We start from the raw sequence: 15,847 nt of genomic DNA on the forward strand, positions 1-15,847 counted from the left end.
CAGGGTCTGCCCCCTTCTGCCTCCAGCCCCCCTGAGAGCTTGGCTGTTCCTTTGCAGGGTCCTAGCACCGCACCGTGGAGTGTCCCCTTCCCTGGGCACTTGGGCATGATAGGACTTGGTGCGGGGGCCGAGGAGGGGTCCCCAGGTCTGGGATGGGGTTGGGGAATACTTTCTGAGAAGCTGATGTGGCTCCATTCACTTCTGCAAATGTTAGTTGCACCTGCTGACTGAAGGCAAAGGGGCCCCCCACTTTAGGGTTAGGGGCTCAGGAGGTGAGTGTGGGCCTCGGGGTGGCAGGAGTAGGGTGGGGGGTGCAGATCTGCCCAGATGCCAGCAGCCAAGTAATGTGCAAACACCGTCACCGTCTGACCCCTGCTTCTCTAAGCCTGGCACCCTCCTTCTGACCAGGGCCTGGGGCCGGCACTGGCATCTGTCCTGCTTCACCTCCTACAGCCCGGCCTGTCTCCATCTCAGCCGAACAGGGCTAGTGAGGCCTGGAGGGCAGGTTCTTTTCTCCAGAGCTGGAAGGAGCTGTCCCTTTCCCAGATCCTTCAGGCCTGGTCCTGACCTCCCTGCTCCTGGCCTGCCTTCTCTAGGCTATGTTCCCCATCTCCTTAATTTTTTTCTGTCTCATATGTCCCTGGGGTATGTCTTTGCTTGCTCTCTTATGCTTTGTTGCCCCCAGACTCTGGGGCCGTGAGCCCACCAGAATGGCCTCCCAGGGCACATTTCCCACCCACCCTGTCACATCCAGTGGGCACACAGCCCAGGGTGCCTGCCCCCCACCCCAGCACCCTTACTTATGTCCAAGAGAGCTGAAGGGAGGCCACAGGAGCACTCAGTATGGGGCTCCTGGACTCCAAGAACAGTTTGGCCACAGGCTGGCCTCTCCTCACATGGCCCCAGTGTAGGAGCTCTGGGGAGAGGAAGGAACATCTCCATTAGCTCTCAGGGCATCTCAGGGCACCAAAACTGGGCTCCCATCTCCCTTAAATTGTTCCTCCCACCGTGCTCCCCATCTCAGGAAACAGCACCCCACCTGCCAGCTGCTTGCTCAGGCCCAAACCCTGGAGCCATTCTTGACTCCTCCTCCCTCTCACATGCACATCCAAACCATCAACAAATCCCATTGGCCCCACAGTACCCCCAGCCCTACCCACTTCTCACTGCTCCCAGGATTACCACCTTGGTCTGATCCCCATCTTCCCACACTGGAGGGCTGCAGCTGCCTGCCCCACCGTGGTCCACTTTCCCTCCAGCAGCCAGGGATCCTTTAAAAACCTAAGCCATATCACATCCCACCTCCTTGCAAACCCTGCATTGGTTCTCATCTCACTTGATGAGGGGGAAAGCCACAGGCCTCTCTCTGACCTACAAGACCTCATGTTTCTGCATCCTCTCCCAGTCAACCTCCCTGACCTTATCCTTCCCCTCTCCTCTTCACTCACTCTGCTCCAAACACGTGGGTCCTATGTTCCTAACCATGGCAGGTGGAGGCCATGCTTCTGCCTCAGGGCCTTTGCACTGGCTGTTCCCTCAGCCAGGATGCTCTCTTTTCACAGGGGACCTGGAGACCTGGAGGTCCCAAGTGAGGCCCAACCATCATGGAAGAGGGTCTCAGCTCTAGCTGCCATCACAAAATACCATAGATTGGGCGGCTTAAACAACAGATCTTTCTTTCTCATGGTCTGGAGGCTGGAAGTCCAAGATCAAGGTGCCAGCCTATCTCATCCTTGGTGAGATCTCTTTTCCTGGCTTGTAGACAGCTGCCTTCCCGCTGTGTGCTCATGTGGCCTTCCCTCAGTGCAAGTGCCTGGGGAGAGGGAGCCATCTCTCCCCTCCTCTTATTAGGACACCAATCCTATTGGATTAGGACCTCGCCCTTATGCCCTCATTTAATCTTAATTACCTCCTAAAAGTCCTATCTCAAATGCAGTCACTTTCGGGCATAGAGTGTCAACATATGAATTTGAGGGGGACACAATTCAGTCCTTAGCAAAGCTCCGTGGGGGTCTTAGCCCTAAGAGGGCAGTCTCCAGATGAGAGGCTGGTTTGAAAGCTCTGCAGCTATGAGAAGTGTGGGTACTAACACCTGTAGTATTAATAACAGTTAACCTGGTGCTTCCTGTGGCTACTCATTTCACCCTCACCCCAACCCCATGGAGTTAGTAGTATCATCACCTCTGTTTTACAGATGAGGAAACTGAGGCACAGGGAGTTTAAGCAATTTGCCAAAGTCACACAGCCAGTAAAAAGGCAGAGCCGAAATTTGAACCTAGTTGTGCTGTTGGCCCCATGTCAGGGCTCTTAACTAATCTGTTCTTAGTGCTAATCTGGTGGGAGTTGCTGTGCGTGTCAGGAGAGTGGGCTGCCAGTCTGAAGCAGCAGCACGTGGCTGATGGCAGGGAGAGACTAGGAACTGCACCAGGGTGTGGGGGTGAGTTAGGCAATGGCTGGGATATTGGTGGTACTGAGCTGGCCCTTGAAGGGAAGCAGGGTTATTTTGGGGAGAGGTGGTCAATGATGGGGAGGACGGCGTGCACCACAGGCAGGAGGGAAGGTGTGAGCAAAGGAGCAGAGGCTAGACTGAGCTTGGGGTATGCATTGTGGGGAGGGGTGTGCGTGGAAGGACAGCATATTCCAGCTAACGTGGATCCTTCCAGCTGCATCTGAAGCCTCAACAGAGGCTGGTGAGAGTCTTTGTGTGGACCCATGTCGGGCACAGTGAGCCCATCCATGTCTGGGTGAGGTGAGGAGCCAGGGAGCTGCTGGGAACGTATGTGGGACCTGAGACCCACTCTGGGTGAGGGGGAGCTAGTTCTGGCATCCCACGGCCCTGCCAGCTGAGCTGGTCCCTGGGGAGGACATCTTAGGTCAGGAGGTGGGGGTGACACCCGTGGAGTACTGGCTCTGGACTGGGCACCTGATTCTTTGTCAACAATCTGAGTCTGCCTCTGTCTCCTCCCTGATGTGTGACCCTGGACAAGTTATTCAACCTCTCTTGAGTCTCAGAGAAGGCAGGGAAGTCACTGCCCATCTTAATGGATTGTTATAAGGATTAGAAATAAAGCGTATCAAGAGGCTGGCACATAGTAGGTACTCAACAATGGTTGTAGTTAATACAAAGGGGGAGTGAAGAGAGGGATAACATAACAGCCCGAGGCTGCTGATCCTCCTCGGTCTGTGCTGCAGGATCCCTGAGGAGGGAGGGCACCATCCTGAGGGCAGAACCATCATGGGGCATCAAGGAGAAAGAGCCCCTGGACTGGACCCCAGGGATCGACTAAAAGGAGAGGAAGGAGTCCTGGAAGCAGAGGACAGGTGGGATTTGGGACCCACCTCTTATGGGATTCTGGCTCTTGGTTGTAACACCATGATTATCAACATTTATTGAGCACTGACTGTGTGCAGGTGACTGTGTTTGGGTCTAGGGTACAGAATTCAGTGTTTCTGCTATTTAGTGAGTGTTCCAGAAGGTCCTTGGCATTTATTTATTCATTCAACAAATAAGTACCATGCACTTGCTGTGCACCAGGCACAGCTCTGGATGTTGAAAATACCACAGAGACTCAGACAAAAGTTGCTAGCCTTGCAGAGTTGACATTCCAGTGGGAAAGGAAGACACTGAGTGTGTTGAGTACTGTGCTGTTGAGAGCCCGTCGTGTGGTGACATGTGCTGCGGAGAAAGATAAAGTGAGGAAAGGGAGAAGGGGGAGGGCCAGGGTTGCAAGTTGAAATGAGGGGAGGTCAGGACATTTGAGCAGAAATCTCAGTGTGGGGGTGGTGTGGAGAACCATTCCTAGCAGGTGCAAAGGCCCTGGGGTTAGAACAGCAAGGAAGTCAGTGTAGCTGGCGGAGAGTGAGAATGGCAGGAGGTGAGAACAGAGGAGTGAGGGGTGGGACAGCAGGTCATGCAGGGCCTCCTGGCAAGGAACTGGACTTTTACTTGGTAGAAATGGGGAACCCTGGTACGAATCTGAATAGCACACTGGCAGGGTTGTACTTAGCTTTGACCAGTTTCCCTCTGGCTGCTGCATAGGGAGGAGACTGGGTGGGGGCGGTAGGGGTAGCGCAGGTGGGCCTACCCTCTCTGGGCTTGTGCTTTTAATTCCTCTGTCCTGTCTCCAAGTCGGGGGTCAACAGAACACCTTTCACCCTGGGGCTCCTTTCTCCCTAAAGGCAAGGTCAAGACCAGCACTGAAACTTCAGCTTTCCATAGTTGTCTGTGTTTTTCAAAAAGAGCTTATTACCCTTTTATCATTTGATCTTCAAAAACTCAAATATTGTTTCCCCATCAGATGAGTTAGAAAACTGAGACCCCCATGATGAGACTCAGCTGTGTCTCCCTGGTGAGTGGTAGAGCTGGAGCCGGCTCTGCCTGGCACCTTCCCCAGCGCTACAGAAGAGGGGGCCCACCCTGATCTGGGATTCCCACCCTCATGACACTGACAGAGGTGACGAATCAATAGTGAGAGCTGACAGGCTCTTTCAGTCATGTCTCAGCCCCTGGGCTGCCATCTGCAGTGGAGGGGTGATAAGAGCCCCACTCACAGGGCTGTGATGAAGATGAGATGAATTAAGACATGTGAACAGTCCTTGGCAGTGAGTATGTGCTCCCTAAATACCAGCTATTGTTATTAATGATTAAGGGCTTGCAGGGCTGCGGTAGCAGTACCACCACCAGTGAGGGGAGTTGGATGGCGCTATGCCCATGTGATGGGCTGGGGAAAGCTAGGGGCCTGTCAGGTTCATCCACCAGGAGCCGCAGGTTCTGGCCACACCTGCTTCCTAACTCTGAGATGCGGTGCTGTGAGTGGAAGCAGCTATTGACCGCCATTCAGGAAGGACCTAGCATTTGTCAGCATTGAACCTCCCACCTGCCCCCTGGGTGGGGGTGTGAGGCCGATTTGGAGGAGATAGGGGCAGAGCGGGCTGGTGGGTCTGGCCATGTGGTGATGGGGGGCCCACATGCCCCCTCCCATCTCCGTTCCCTAACACTGCCTGCCTGGCTTCCTGAACCACCTTTGTGGGGATCTCTCCCTGGGTTAGAGTGGGCTGGACCCTCACTGTCTCATCTCATCCTTAAATCAGGTTGCCTCACCTCTGTTTCACAGCAAGGCCCAGCAAGACCATGTGAATTGCCCAGCGTCACACAGCAATTTGGTGGCTGAGCAGGGATCCCAAGGCTAGAGCTATTTCTACTACACATGCTACTTTCAGCTGGAAGCCAGGGAGACCCTGCCTGCACCCAGCAGGGGGACTGCAGTAAGTCCCATCCTCCCTGGATCTGGACAAGGTGGAGCGTGGTCTCTGTCATCATTCATTCCCTTCTAGTCTGACTTGCCAGGTCTGTGCTCCTCTGTCCCCTCCCTCCCTGCTTCATAGGCACCCTCGCACCTGGTTCCCAGCTCCCTCAGCTCTCCTCCAACAGCTGGAGAAGCTTTAAAAATATGCAATATATGCACACTAGGCAACATCTAAAAGGCATAACAGGACCCATGGTGAAAAATCCCTCCCCCCACCCCAGCCACCCAGTTCCCCGAAGGCAACCACCCTTACTCAGCTTTCCAAAAACATTCTCTGCTCGTGTATTTCCCCCCATAAAAAATGGAATCATCCAGCCATGCTGTGCTGAACATGGCTTGTTTTGCTTTAGTGACACGGCTTGGAGGGTTCCTTCCATTCAAGACCAGAGCATTCTGTGGCTGGCCTGCACCGTAATTTACTTAACCAGTGGATGAGCATTTGGGTTGTTTCCAGTCTTTGGCTTTTACAAGCAGTGCTACAGTAAATAAAACTGGGTGTCATTGGTTCACCCAACTGGCTGGAAGGTAATTTCCTAGGAGTGGTGCTGCTGAGTGAAGGATGTGTGCCTCCAAAGGTGGACGAGAATGCCCAGTTGCCCTCTGTCAAGGTTCCCCACCGCCAGGGGTGGGCTTGACCTTTGATCAGATCCCATAATGGAACGTCCCTACCCCCCACCGGTCCCTGCCCCACTGACAGCCCGCTTACAGCTGTCTGTGCTGGGATCCCAAACAGCAGAGTTCTGTGACTCCAACAGTTGTAGACTGGGCTCTGGCTGCAGGGTCACATCCTACCCTGGCTGAAAATCCTTTATTAAATGTCCCTGTCTTTTACTTCTCCAAATCTAAATTCAAACTGTTCTGTACAAAGCAAATACTGCTTTACAAGTGAAAAGTGCCAAATTAAGAAGAAAAAAATTCAGACTCATTTCTTTGGCCCTTGATGAATTCAGCTGTCTTCCCACCCACCCACCGCCACCGTGCATGAGTGTGGGAAAGTGTGTCTGAGGTTTTGTTAAGGCGAGAAGAACAGAATATATTTAGTGCCTGAGAGGCACCAGGAGGCAATACTAGGTTATTACTGGGAAAAGAGCACTAGCCTCTGGACAGATGGGGAGACTGAGGCCAGAGAAGGGGAGGAACACCCTTGACTAAGGAGCCTCACGTGTTGGTGCCGTCTGACCTGAGCCTGAGAGCCAGCTGTTGGTAAGAGATGGAGGTCTCCTGGACCCCCTGGTTGTGCTGAATCTCGCAGAGGCCAGCCCTCCCCAAGTGTCCTCATCGGACAGGGCTCATAGTGTCTGAGGCTGCTGTGCAGAAGCAGGGAAGTGCCACCTGCCCAAAGCTCACGTCTCCTAGCAGGGTCAGGCCCCGCCTGGACTCACTGCCCTTTTAAAGACCAGGCCCCTGCCTCTCTGGTCCTGTCTCCTTGCTACTGAGCCCTTCTTGCTGGGGTGGCAGTGAGAACTGGGTGGGGGATGGGAGTAGGGCAGTGCCTGCCCCAGCCCTGGGGCAGCACACGGCCTAGATTGGACAGCCGTGATGCCTGCCAACAGATCCAGGGCACACACAGCCACACTGGCGCTCGCACAGATTGCAAGGGTCTGACCTGTGGGCTGGGAAGCCACATGGCTGGGACTCTTAGGAGACACGTAAGTGGCTAATGGAGGCTTTGAGGCTGGGCACCGAGGCAGAGGGAAGGGCATTTAAAGGAGTCCAGCATCTCAGAGACCTGAGGAGGCACTGAGCCTGGGCAGGAGGTGGGAGGAGGCCTGCTGCCAGTTTCCCGAGGGGCTTGGATCCAGGCTCCTGGTGGGAGCTTCAGGGAGGTTCTAGGGGCTAAGATCAGTGACTCTGTGTTGATTGGGGGTGGGGTGGGGAAGCTGAGATGGGTCTCTTGGACTCAGGGCAAAGATCTGACTGGGTCAAGGTGGGCAGTGCCAAGGGGGGCAGATTGAGAAGCCAGCTGGGGTTCACTGAGCCCCAGGGGGCCCTACAGGGTGATAGGTCCTGGGGAGGAGGTGCAGGACATGCAGAAAGATAAGCCGGATGGCTGGCTTTGAAGAGCTGTGTGTGTCTATGAAGCAAACTGCAGATTTACATAAAGCAAATATGTAATTGTGTGGCCCTAGCTTTTAGCTCTGAGTCCAGGAGCACAAAAACAGATGCAGACCATTCTGGTGGTGGGGGCTGGCTTCTGAGAAGAGGTGCCCACATTGGAGCTCGAAGATGGATCTTGGGGAGAGGGGAAGGAGAGGATGTGGAGTGAAGGGCTAATGGAGGAGAGCCAGGGAGATGGGCATGAGAGTGACTCTAGGGATGGTGAGCCAGGCTCTGGACAGGAAGCCCACATTCCAAAGCAAGGCTCATGCCTATGGAGCCCCCACAGCAAGTTGGGGTCCTAGGCCTGGAGTGGGGCACATGGGATACTTCCCTCATCTACAGGATCTCTCCTCTGCCTCCCAGCGCATGAACAGCCCAGCCTGCTGACCGCCGCTCCACACCTGTCCGTCCGCCCACGGCCACACCATGTCCGGCTCCTACGATGAGGCCTCGCTAGCTCCAGAGGAGACCACTGACAGCTTCTGGGAGGTAAGGCGTGGATGCTGAGGACCAGATAGCCTGGCTGCTTGGAAGCCCAGGCTCCCACCCACCCACGACCTTAGGCCTTGTTCCCCAGCCCCTTGGGTCCCTCCAAAACCCTCTATGTCCAATAGGCAGTTGTTGCTGTGAAGTGGCTACTATAGGCCCTGAGCCTGGAGCCCTTCTGCCCCACAGCTGCCCCTAAATTCTGTGCATTTATGATATGTAACAGGGCCCTCCTGGTCCTCTACTTTGGGGGCCCAGGCTCAGACTCCTTGCCCTTCACATGGGCAGGTGCAGCACTTTACAGCTTACACAGGCTTTCACAGCTGCGCCCTACCCCAACACTGTGAAGAGGGCAGTGGGTGGAGCACCAGCCACAGAGAAGTGTGAGTTCAGGGAGCCCCACAGCAACAAACAGGTGGAGACATGCCAGCATTGCATGAGCCTCCCCAAATATTTGAGACCCAGAAAAAAATTTTCCATTGGCTTCCGAAACTCAAAGCGAAAACTGCCAAACCTAAATTAATAAGTGTTTAATGAGGTGTCTACAAAACATAATATTGTGTCAAGAAGCTGCAGCTCAACTCAACGCTTATATGACTCTATATAAATCTAATAGATTTAGCTCACAAGAACAAAATGAATAATTCATTCACGTCCAAGTCCAAATTCTAAAAATCCTTCTGCACTTTGTGGCAGCGAGGAAATTATGTTTAAAGTGGAATGAGGGGGCATATAGAAGGTGGAGTGTGAGGCGGGGTGTCGAAGCCTCCGAAGGTGAGACTGATCCAGAGCCCCCAGGGTGTTGCCATGGGGTGACCGGGGTGGCAGCGGAGGGCGCCCCCTGCAGGACGCGGCGGCCAGGCGGCCGGGCGGCCGGCGAGGGAGGCGGGGAGCCCGCGGGAGTCGTGCTCGCTGCTTGGCCGCCAGGTGGGGAACTACAAGCGGACGGTGAAGCGCATCGATGACGGGCACCGCCTGTGCAACGACCTGATGAACTGCGTGCAGGAGCGCGCCAAGATCGAGAAGGCGTACTCGCAGCAGCTCACCGACTGGGCCAAGCGCTGGCGCCAGCTCATCGAGAAAGGTGCCCCCCAGGCCCTGACCCGCCCCCCACTGTCTGGGTCCCCGGAGTGCTGGCCACCTGGATGCACCTGCACCCTCCAGTCACAGGGCCTTTGCAGCTGGCCCCTCACCTGCACTCTTCCCTCCCAAACCCAGCAGGACTCTTGTGCCTGTTCAGCTCTACTTCGTGCAATTTTAGGTTGGATTTAAGGAAAAAAAACTTTTATTTTGAAATAATCTAAGCTTAGAGAAAAGTTGCTAGATTAGTGCCGAGAACTACATACATTTCACCCAGATTCACCAGCCCCTATTTTACCACCTTTGTTTTCTCACTCCCTCTGTGTTTACTTACATATCTTTTCTGAACCATTTAAGTTGGAGACATGCCCCTTCACCCTAAATTCTTCATGTATCTCTAAAGAATAAGAACAATTTGTTTGTGTAACCATAGTTCAGCTATCAAATTCGGGGCATTTAAAATGGCCCACACACAAATTTTATTACAGCAAATGTTTGCACTGTTCGAGGATCCTGTGGAATGTCTGGTCCCAGTGGCTTCCTGTCATCTGTTACCAGCTGGTTCTCTAGTTTTACATTCAGCCAACATTCCTGGAGCACCAACTCTGTGCCTGGTGCTGGGCTGGCTTGTGAGAGCTCATGGGGTCCAGGCTGCCCCCCCATGGGGCTCACAGCTGATGGGGGAGACAGAAAGTAGGCCCAGAAGCAGATGCTCTAGGAAGAATTCACAAGGGCTGCAGGCCGAGGTATTCAGAGATGGCTTCCTGGAGGAGGTGGTTGTTCTTGGGTCCTGGAAGATGATAAAACTATAGAGAGAACAAAGGAGGGCATTTCTGCTGCCATGGGAAGTATGGGGAAAGCCTCAAAGAAAGGAGGCCTAAGAGGGGGTGCCTCTGGGCAGGAGATGATGAGGACCTGGTGACCTCACGGCCATTTCCTCAGGCCCACAGTATGGCAGCCTGGAGCGGGCCTGGGGCGCCATAATGACGGAGGCGGACAAGGTGAGTGAACTGCACCAGGAGGTGAAGAGCAACCTGTTGAACGAGGACCTGGAGAAGGTCAAGAACTGGCAGAAGGATGCCTATCACAAGCAGATCATGGGCGGCTTCAAGGAGACCAAGGAGGCTGAAGACGGCTTCCGCAAGGCCCAAAAGCCCTGGGCCAAGAAGATGAAGGAGGTGCCTGGTGGGCGGCTGCCCCAGAGGGATGAGGCTGGGCAGCTGGGCTCAGAGGGGCAGTCTGATCAGAGGGAGGGTGTCTACAGACGGGGTGGACCACACACTGCCTGCTGGGATTGTGCCCACAGGGGCGCAACACTGCCTGCCAGGAAGAAATACCCACAGACAGGGCAGGCACTGTGATGCCCTACGGGAGGGTGTCTGTAGGGACAACAGGCAGTGCAGGGAAACAGCCAGACAGGTGGGCACTGCTCCCTATACCTGGAGCCAGGGCCTACATCCCTCCTGTCTCTGAGAATGTGTGCTCACAGCTCCCAGTAGGATGGGCAGGCGGGAGGGGCTGAGAATGACCACATTTGCTCCTGCTTACAAGTAGGAGCCCTGCCCGCACTCCCTCTCCCCACAGCTAGAGGCAGCCAAGAAGGCCTACCATCTGGCCTGCAAAGAGGAGAAGCTGGCTATGACCCGGGAGATGAATAGTAAGACGGAGCAGTCGGTCACACCTGAGCAGCAAAAGAAGCTGCAGGACAAAGTGGACAAGTGCAAGCAGGATGTTCAGAAGGTGCCGCCCGGGCTGGGGTCTGAGGGCCCCTTGGAGTGGGTGGTGGCTGGGAGCTGCAGGCCTGGGTCTCACCCTCCCTTTGCCCTGGTGCCTATAGACACAGGAGAAGTATGAGAAGGTGCTGGAAGATGTGGGCAAGACCACTCCCCAGTACATGGAGGGCATGGAGCAGGTGTTTGAGCAGTGCCAGCAATTTGAGGAAAAGCGGCTGGTCTTTCTCAAGGAGGTGCTGCTGGACATCAAACGTCACCTCAACCTCGCTGAGAATAGCAGGTAGCCGGGCGTGCAGCACGTGGGCACAGGCAGAGGAGGCAAAGGGTAGAGCTGGTGTGCAGGGCCTTCAGGGTCCTATTAGAGTGATGGGAAGAGGAGGGCAGAGCTGCAGGGGCCAAGAGGGAAGAGGCTCCAAACACAGTGGCTGCCCAGGTGTGAGCACACCAGATACTCAGGAAACATGCTTGGATGGATGGGTGAGTGGCTAAGGTGAGGATGGAGAAGGGTGCCCCCTGGACAGGCCTGGAGCCACCCACTGAGATTGATCCTTTTGGAAGCTGCCTGATTCCCAGCAAGGGACAGGCCAGCAACCTGGTTCCCGAAATGGGCTCCAGCCCTCACCAAAGCTGAGAAGGGGCTATGGTGCATCTTGCCCCGCACTGCCTCGTCTCCCCCGTACACAGCTATGTCCACGTGTACCGGGAGCTGGAGCAGGCCATCCGCGGGGCCGACGCCCAGGATGACCTCAGATGGTTCCGCAGCACCAGTGGCCCTGGAATGCCCATGAATTGGCCCCAGTTTGAGGTGAGGAGGTGTGGGGATGGGGAAGTGAAGTCTGAAAGTCTGGAAGGGGTCTCAAGGGGGCAGCCCCTAAGCCTGACCGCTCCCCTGGCACCCACCAGGAGTGGAACCCAGACCTCCCTCACACCACCACCAAGAAGGAGAAACAGCCCAAGAAGGCAGAGGGGGTAGCGCTGACCAATGCCACAGGGGTGGTGGAGTCCACATCCCAGGCTGGGGACCGTGGCAGGTGAGTGCCTCCTATGGAGCTTCTGGGGGCCGGAGGGGTCCACACATGGGGGCAGCTGAGTTTTATCTCGGGAGACAAGAAATGGTCAAAGTCACAGCAACCTCATGCTCCTCTCAAAGACAGTAGTAGCTGTCCTGTGAGAGCACCTACTGTGTGCCGGGCACTCTTCTAAGCATTTTCCGTATGTTAACTCATTGAAGTCTCCCAACACTGAGAAGTGTGTAAATACTCCCATTTTACAGATGGAGAATCTGAAACCCAGAGAGGTTAAGTGACTTTCCCAAGGTCACATAGCTAGTTAGTAAGCCTCAGAGCCAGGATATGATGCCCCAGAGGTCTGGCTCCAGAACCCTCATTCATTTGATATATATATTTGCCTTGTTCTCATTTCCTTTTTTTTTTTCTCCAGTTTTATTGAGGTATAATTGACATACAGCACTGTATAAGTTTAAGGTGTAAAGCGGAACGATTTGACTTCTATACATCGGAAATGATTACCACAATAAGTTTAGTGAGCATCCTTCATCTCAGAGATTCAAAGTTAAAGAATTAGAAACTGATTTTTTTTCTTTGTGGTGACAGAACTCAAGATTTATTGTCTTGACTTTCATAGATAACACACAGCAGTGTTAGTTCTATTTATCATGCTGAACAGTACTTCCCTAGTACTAGAACCCTCACGCTGAATCACTGAGTGGTATTGCCCCTCTCAGATGGGGTCTCCTTCAGCACCTCCTCACTCAAGAGCGGAGTAATGCTAATAGTCCTGCCGCACATCTGTTTGAAGAGCTGTCAGTGAGAGTCACTGGCTCTGGACCCCTTCTTACAGGGCCCATTTCTGCTCCAACCTTGGTGGAATGTGGGGTCAGGGCTCTGGGTGGGAGGAGTGGGCAGCCCTAAGGGTAAGGTGGGTGGCCATTCATGCTGGGTCCTCTCTCTGTGTCTCAGTGTTAGCAGCTATGACAGGGGCCAGCCTTATGCCACCGAGTGGTCAGATGATGAGAGTGGGAATCCATTTGGGGGTAATGAGGCCAACGGGGGCTCCAACCCCTTTGATGACGATGCCAAGGGAGTGCGTGTTCGGGCACTCTATGACTATGACGGCCAGGAACAGGATGAGCTCAGCTTCAAGGCTGGTAAGAGGGGTTGGGCTAGTGGGATGGGGTGGGGCTTGGTACATGGGCCTGGCCAAGACCTGGAGGGTGACCTGTGCCCTGGGGCCAAGACTTGAATTAGAGGGCAAGGGCAGCGTCTGAGAGTGGCAACTGGGTGCCAGGGGCAGAGGTGGACCTGAGAATAGGATGGAGTAGGACCAGAAGATGAATTGGGGGCAGGGCCTGAGGGAAGAGGGTGCCAGGAGGAAGGACAGGACCAGGAAAACGAAGCTGGAGGTGAGGCCTGGGTCTCAGGGGCGGCGCTGAGACCCAGATTAGGTGGGCAGCTGGGCCACACATGGGTGTCAGGGTGTGGCTGGGGCTGGTCTCAAGGGGTGGGCTTTCTGGCGGGAATGGGAGGAGCACTGGGGTCAGTCCAGCATAATAGTATAGGAGGGCTTACCCTGCAGGTGGGGTTGGGGGTCAGCTCTCTCTGAGCCACCATTAACCACTTGTCTGTGTCCCCTTCCCAGGAGATGAGCTCACCAAGCTGGGCGAGGAGGACGAGCAGGGTTGGTGCCGCGGGCGGCTGGACAGTGGGCAGCTGGGCCTCTATCCCGCCAACTACGTGGAGGCCATCTAGCCACCCCACTCCCCTCCACACCACCCCTCACTCCTCACCCACCTGCCTCCCTTCCCTGCCCACTCTCGTCCTCCTCCCCTCGCCATAGAGTTCCAGACATATTTTCCGATCAAGCTTTTATTTTTTTAAAAGTCAAAACAGAACAAAACAAAAAATACAAAGAGACAGAGCATTTGCAGGGCCGCCTGGAGGCCAGGGTGATAGGACTTGGGGTGATGGCTCCAGGGTAGGTGGGGGTCTTAGGACTTAGCCCAACGGCGACATCACAACATCTGCTCTTCAGATCCCACCAAAGAGTCTCCTGAGCCCTGAGGGATGTCTCCTGGACCCTCTCTCCTGCCTCAGTCCCCCAGCCTTCCCGTCCCCACCCCAGGCTGCCAGCACCTGCCCCCAGTCTCTAAGCCTGGTTTTATGACCTCTTCCTCCTGCCCTACCTGGCTCCCCTTCCACAAACCTAACCCTCAAAGTCCTCCCTGTCTTTAGTCTTCCACTTTGCCCCTGGGGAGCCCTTCTTCTAGTCTCACCCCTCAAGACTGTGGGGCTGGAGGAGGGATGGTCACCCTCTTATCCCAGAGGTTTCCAGGGGTCCCTGGACTCCCCAAGACACGAAGAGGGGTGAGCTGGAGTTGGTGACAGTGTCGCTGGAGGGTAGAAGGGTGAGTGAACAGGGAGCAGGCCCTCGGCCCTCCCAGCACCAGACTCAGCTGAGGGGCAAGACCCTGCTGGGGCCCTTCTTTCCAGCTGTCAGCACGTTGGGCACTGGCTCTTCCTCAGAGCTAGACCCCTTAGTCACTCGCAGAGACCCCCGCTCCCTCTCAGAAGTCCTCAGGCAGCAGGGAGGGACCCCAAAGCCCAGGGCAAAGCCAGCAACAGTAGCAGCCTCCTCCCATTTCCTGGGGAGGAGGACATATTGCCCACCCACCTTCCTTCCCTCCATGTCCATCTAAAACCCTAGAACCACTAGGCTAAGCCAGCCTCCCATCCTTCTTTCCCCTTCTGTGGCCTGCCTGCAGAGACACTGTGGGCCCAGGGGAACTACCAGCCTGGGACTGGCAGGGGAGAGCCTGCAGCCAATGGGAGTGGCCTGGGTTTGCAAGAGGGAGGAGCCCTGGCCCTCAGGAGCAGGACAGTCGCCATGTCTTTATTCCTTGTCCCTTCCCCGCCCCCAACCCCAGCCCTGGCCCCTGGCAGCCCGTCCTGCTGGCAGCCCCTCCATTTCTCCAAGCCTGGGTATCAGTTTAAGGACTTTGGGGGATGGGAGGAGGCCAACGGCCTCCGGAGAGCAGGAGCGCTTCCTGTGGTTGGTGAGAGAGTGGTGCTGATTACTAGGGATTCATACCAGGTACCAACCAGCCTTGCCCATACGAGTCGGGCAGGAGTGCTTGGGAAGCAGACCAGGGCAGGACAAGACCCCACAAGGTAAGGGAATGGCTAGAGGAGGAGTTTCTCGGGAACCTCCCCCATGAGGCCCTGAGACTTCCTGTAGCACCAGGTGAGACTTGCTTACAGCTGATGCTACTCCTGGGCCTCAGGTCTGCAGACGCCCTACCTGCTCCTACAGCACCAGACCCCCTGGCCTCCAGGTAAAGACAGTGTGATACCCCAGCCCCTCTGTCACCCCTCAGTCCTCTTTTGCTCCCCGCTTCTTCCAACAGCCTACTTAGGAGGTTGCAGGCCCCACCTCAAGGCCTTGACCTGTACATGTGGGCACAGAGGATCCTGGCAGATTCACAGGGGCCTGAGCTGGGGCAGGCCTCCCTCAGGGCCAGGGGAGTTGGGGGTGGGGTGGGGATGATGGCACCCCCAGGGTCAGGCGAACTCCCAGCACCCCCTTTCTTGTCACTGTCTGCTCTCTGGGCCTCTGAGATGTGCCCTAGGCTGCTCAGAGCCTGATGCAAGATTTCTGAAGCCTGGAGCCCTCCCAACTCCAGAACAAAAACTTCCTCAGCCTCTCTTCCAGGCAGGAGTTGGGGTTGGGGGCCTCTGCCCCTCGCCACTTACCCTTGGAAAGCAGAAAGCTGGCACATCTGCACCTTGGGGCCTGGGCTCCCCCCTCTCTGTGCCAGTGGCTCCCCAGCTCCTGGGTAGGGGCTGTGGCCCTGGCTGGACCCCAGGCCTGTCTCCCTCACCACTCCAGCTGCCCACTCTGGGGCAGGGACTTGAAACCCCATTCCTTCTGAGCAACCACCTCTACGACTCCATCTGGGACCACTCTCTCTCAGCCCCCAGGCTCTTCAGGGCACCAGGGTGGGAGGGTCTCCCACCTGGAAGTCCCCCTGAGCCCCAGGGGCCCAGCCCCACCTGTCAGTGCTGGTGTCAAGGTACTCAACACCGAGTGTGGGGGCCATGCTCGCCGCCTCCCGTAGCCCCCCAC

At 55.7% G+C, this 15,847-nt stretch overlaps 1 protein-coding gene across 5 annotated transcripts in view; it reads left to right on the forward strand.

Annotated features, from left to right (window-relative positions):
* The window catches only part of PACSIN1 (protein kinase C and casein kinase substrate in neurons 1), a 41,600-nt gene extending 27,972 nt beyond the window's left edge, over nucleotides 1-13,628 (forward strand). For 2 of the 5 annotated variants that reach the window (XM_032462864.1, XM_032462868.1), the window contains exons 2-10: nucleotides 7,770-7,895; nucleotides 8,820-8,976; nucleotides 9,915-10,150; nucleotides 10,557-10,712; nucleotides 10,810-10,985; nucleotides 11,390-11,510; nucleotides 11,609-11,736; nucleotides 12,685-12,872; nucleotides 13,364-13,628. In XM_032462864.1, the coding sequence (XP_032318755.1) occupies nucleotides 7,833-7,895; nucleotides 8,820-8,976; nucleotides 9,915-10,150; nucleotides 10,557-10,712; nucleotides 10,810-10,985; nucleotides 11,390-11,510; nucleotides 11,609-11,736; nucleotides 12,685-12,872; nucleotides 13,364-13,473 (1,335 nt within the window). In that variant the 5' untranslated portion in view covers nucleotides 7,770-7,832 and the 3' untranslated portion in view covers nucleotides 13,474-13,628. Of the gene's footprint in view, nucleotides 1-5,158; nucleotides 5,266-5,331; nucleotides 5,348-7,748; nucleotides 7,896-8,819; nucleotides 8,977-9,914; nucleotides 10,151-10,556; nucleotides 10,713-10,809; nucleotides 10,986-11,389; nucleotides 11,511-11,608; nucleotides 11,737-12,684; nucleotides 12,873-13,363 lie in introns of those variants that run through there. The other 3 variants (XM_032462867.1, XM_032462866.1, XM_032462865.1) reach the window with 3 other exon arrangements.
* The last annotated feature ends 2,219 nt before the right edge of the window (nucleotides 13,629-15,847 follow it).

This window comes from Camelus ferus, chromosome 20 (genome assembly GCF_009834535.1).
Source record: "Camelus ferus isolate YT-003-E chromosome 20, BCGSAC_Cfer_1.0, whole genome shotgun sequence".
In the NCBI taxonomy this organism is placed as follows: domain Eukaryota; kingdom Metazoa; phylum Chordata; class Mammalia; order Artiodactyla; family Camelidae; genus Camelus; species Camelus ferus.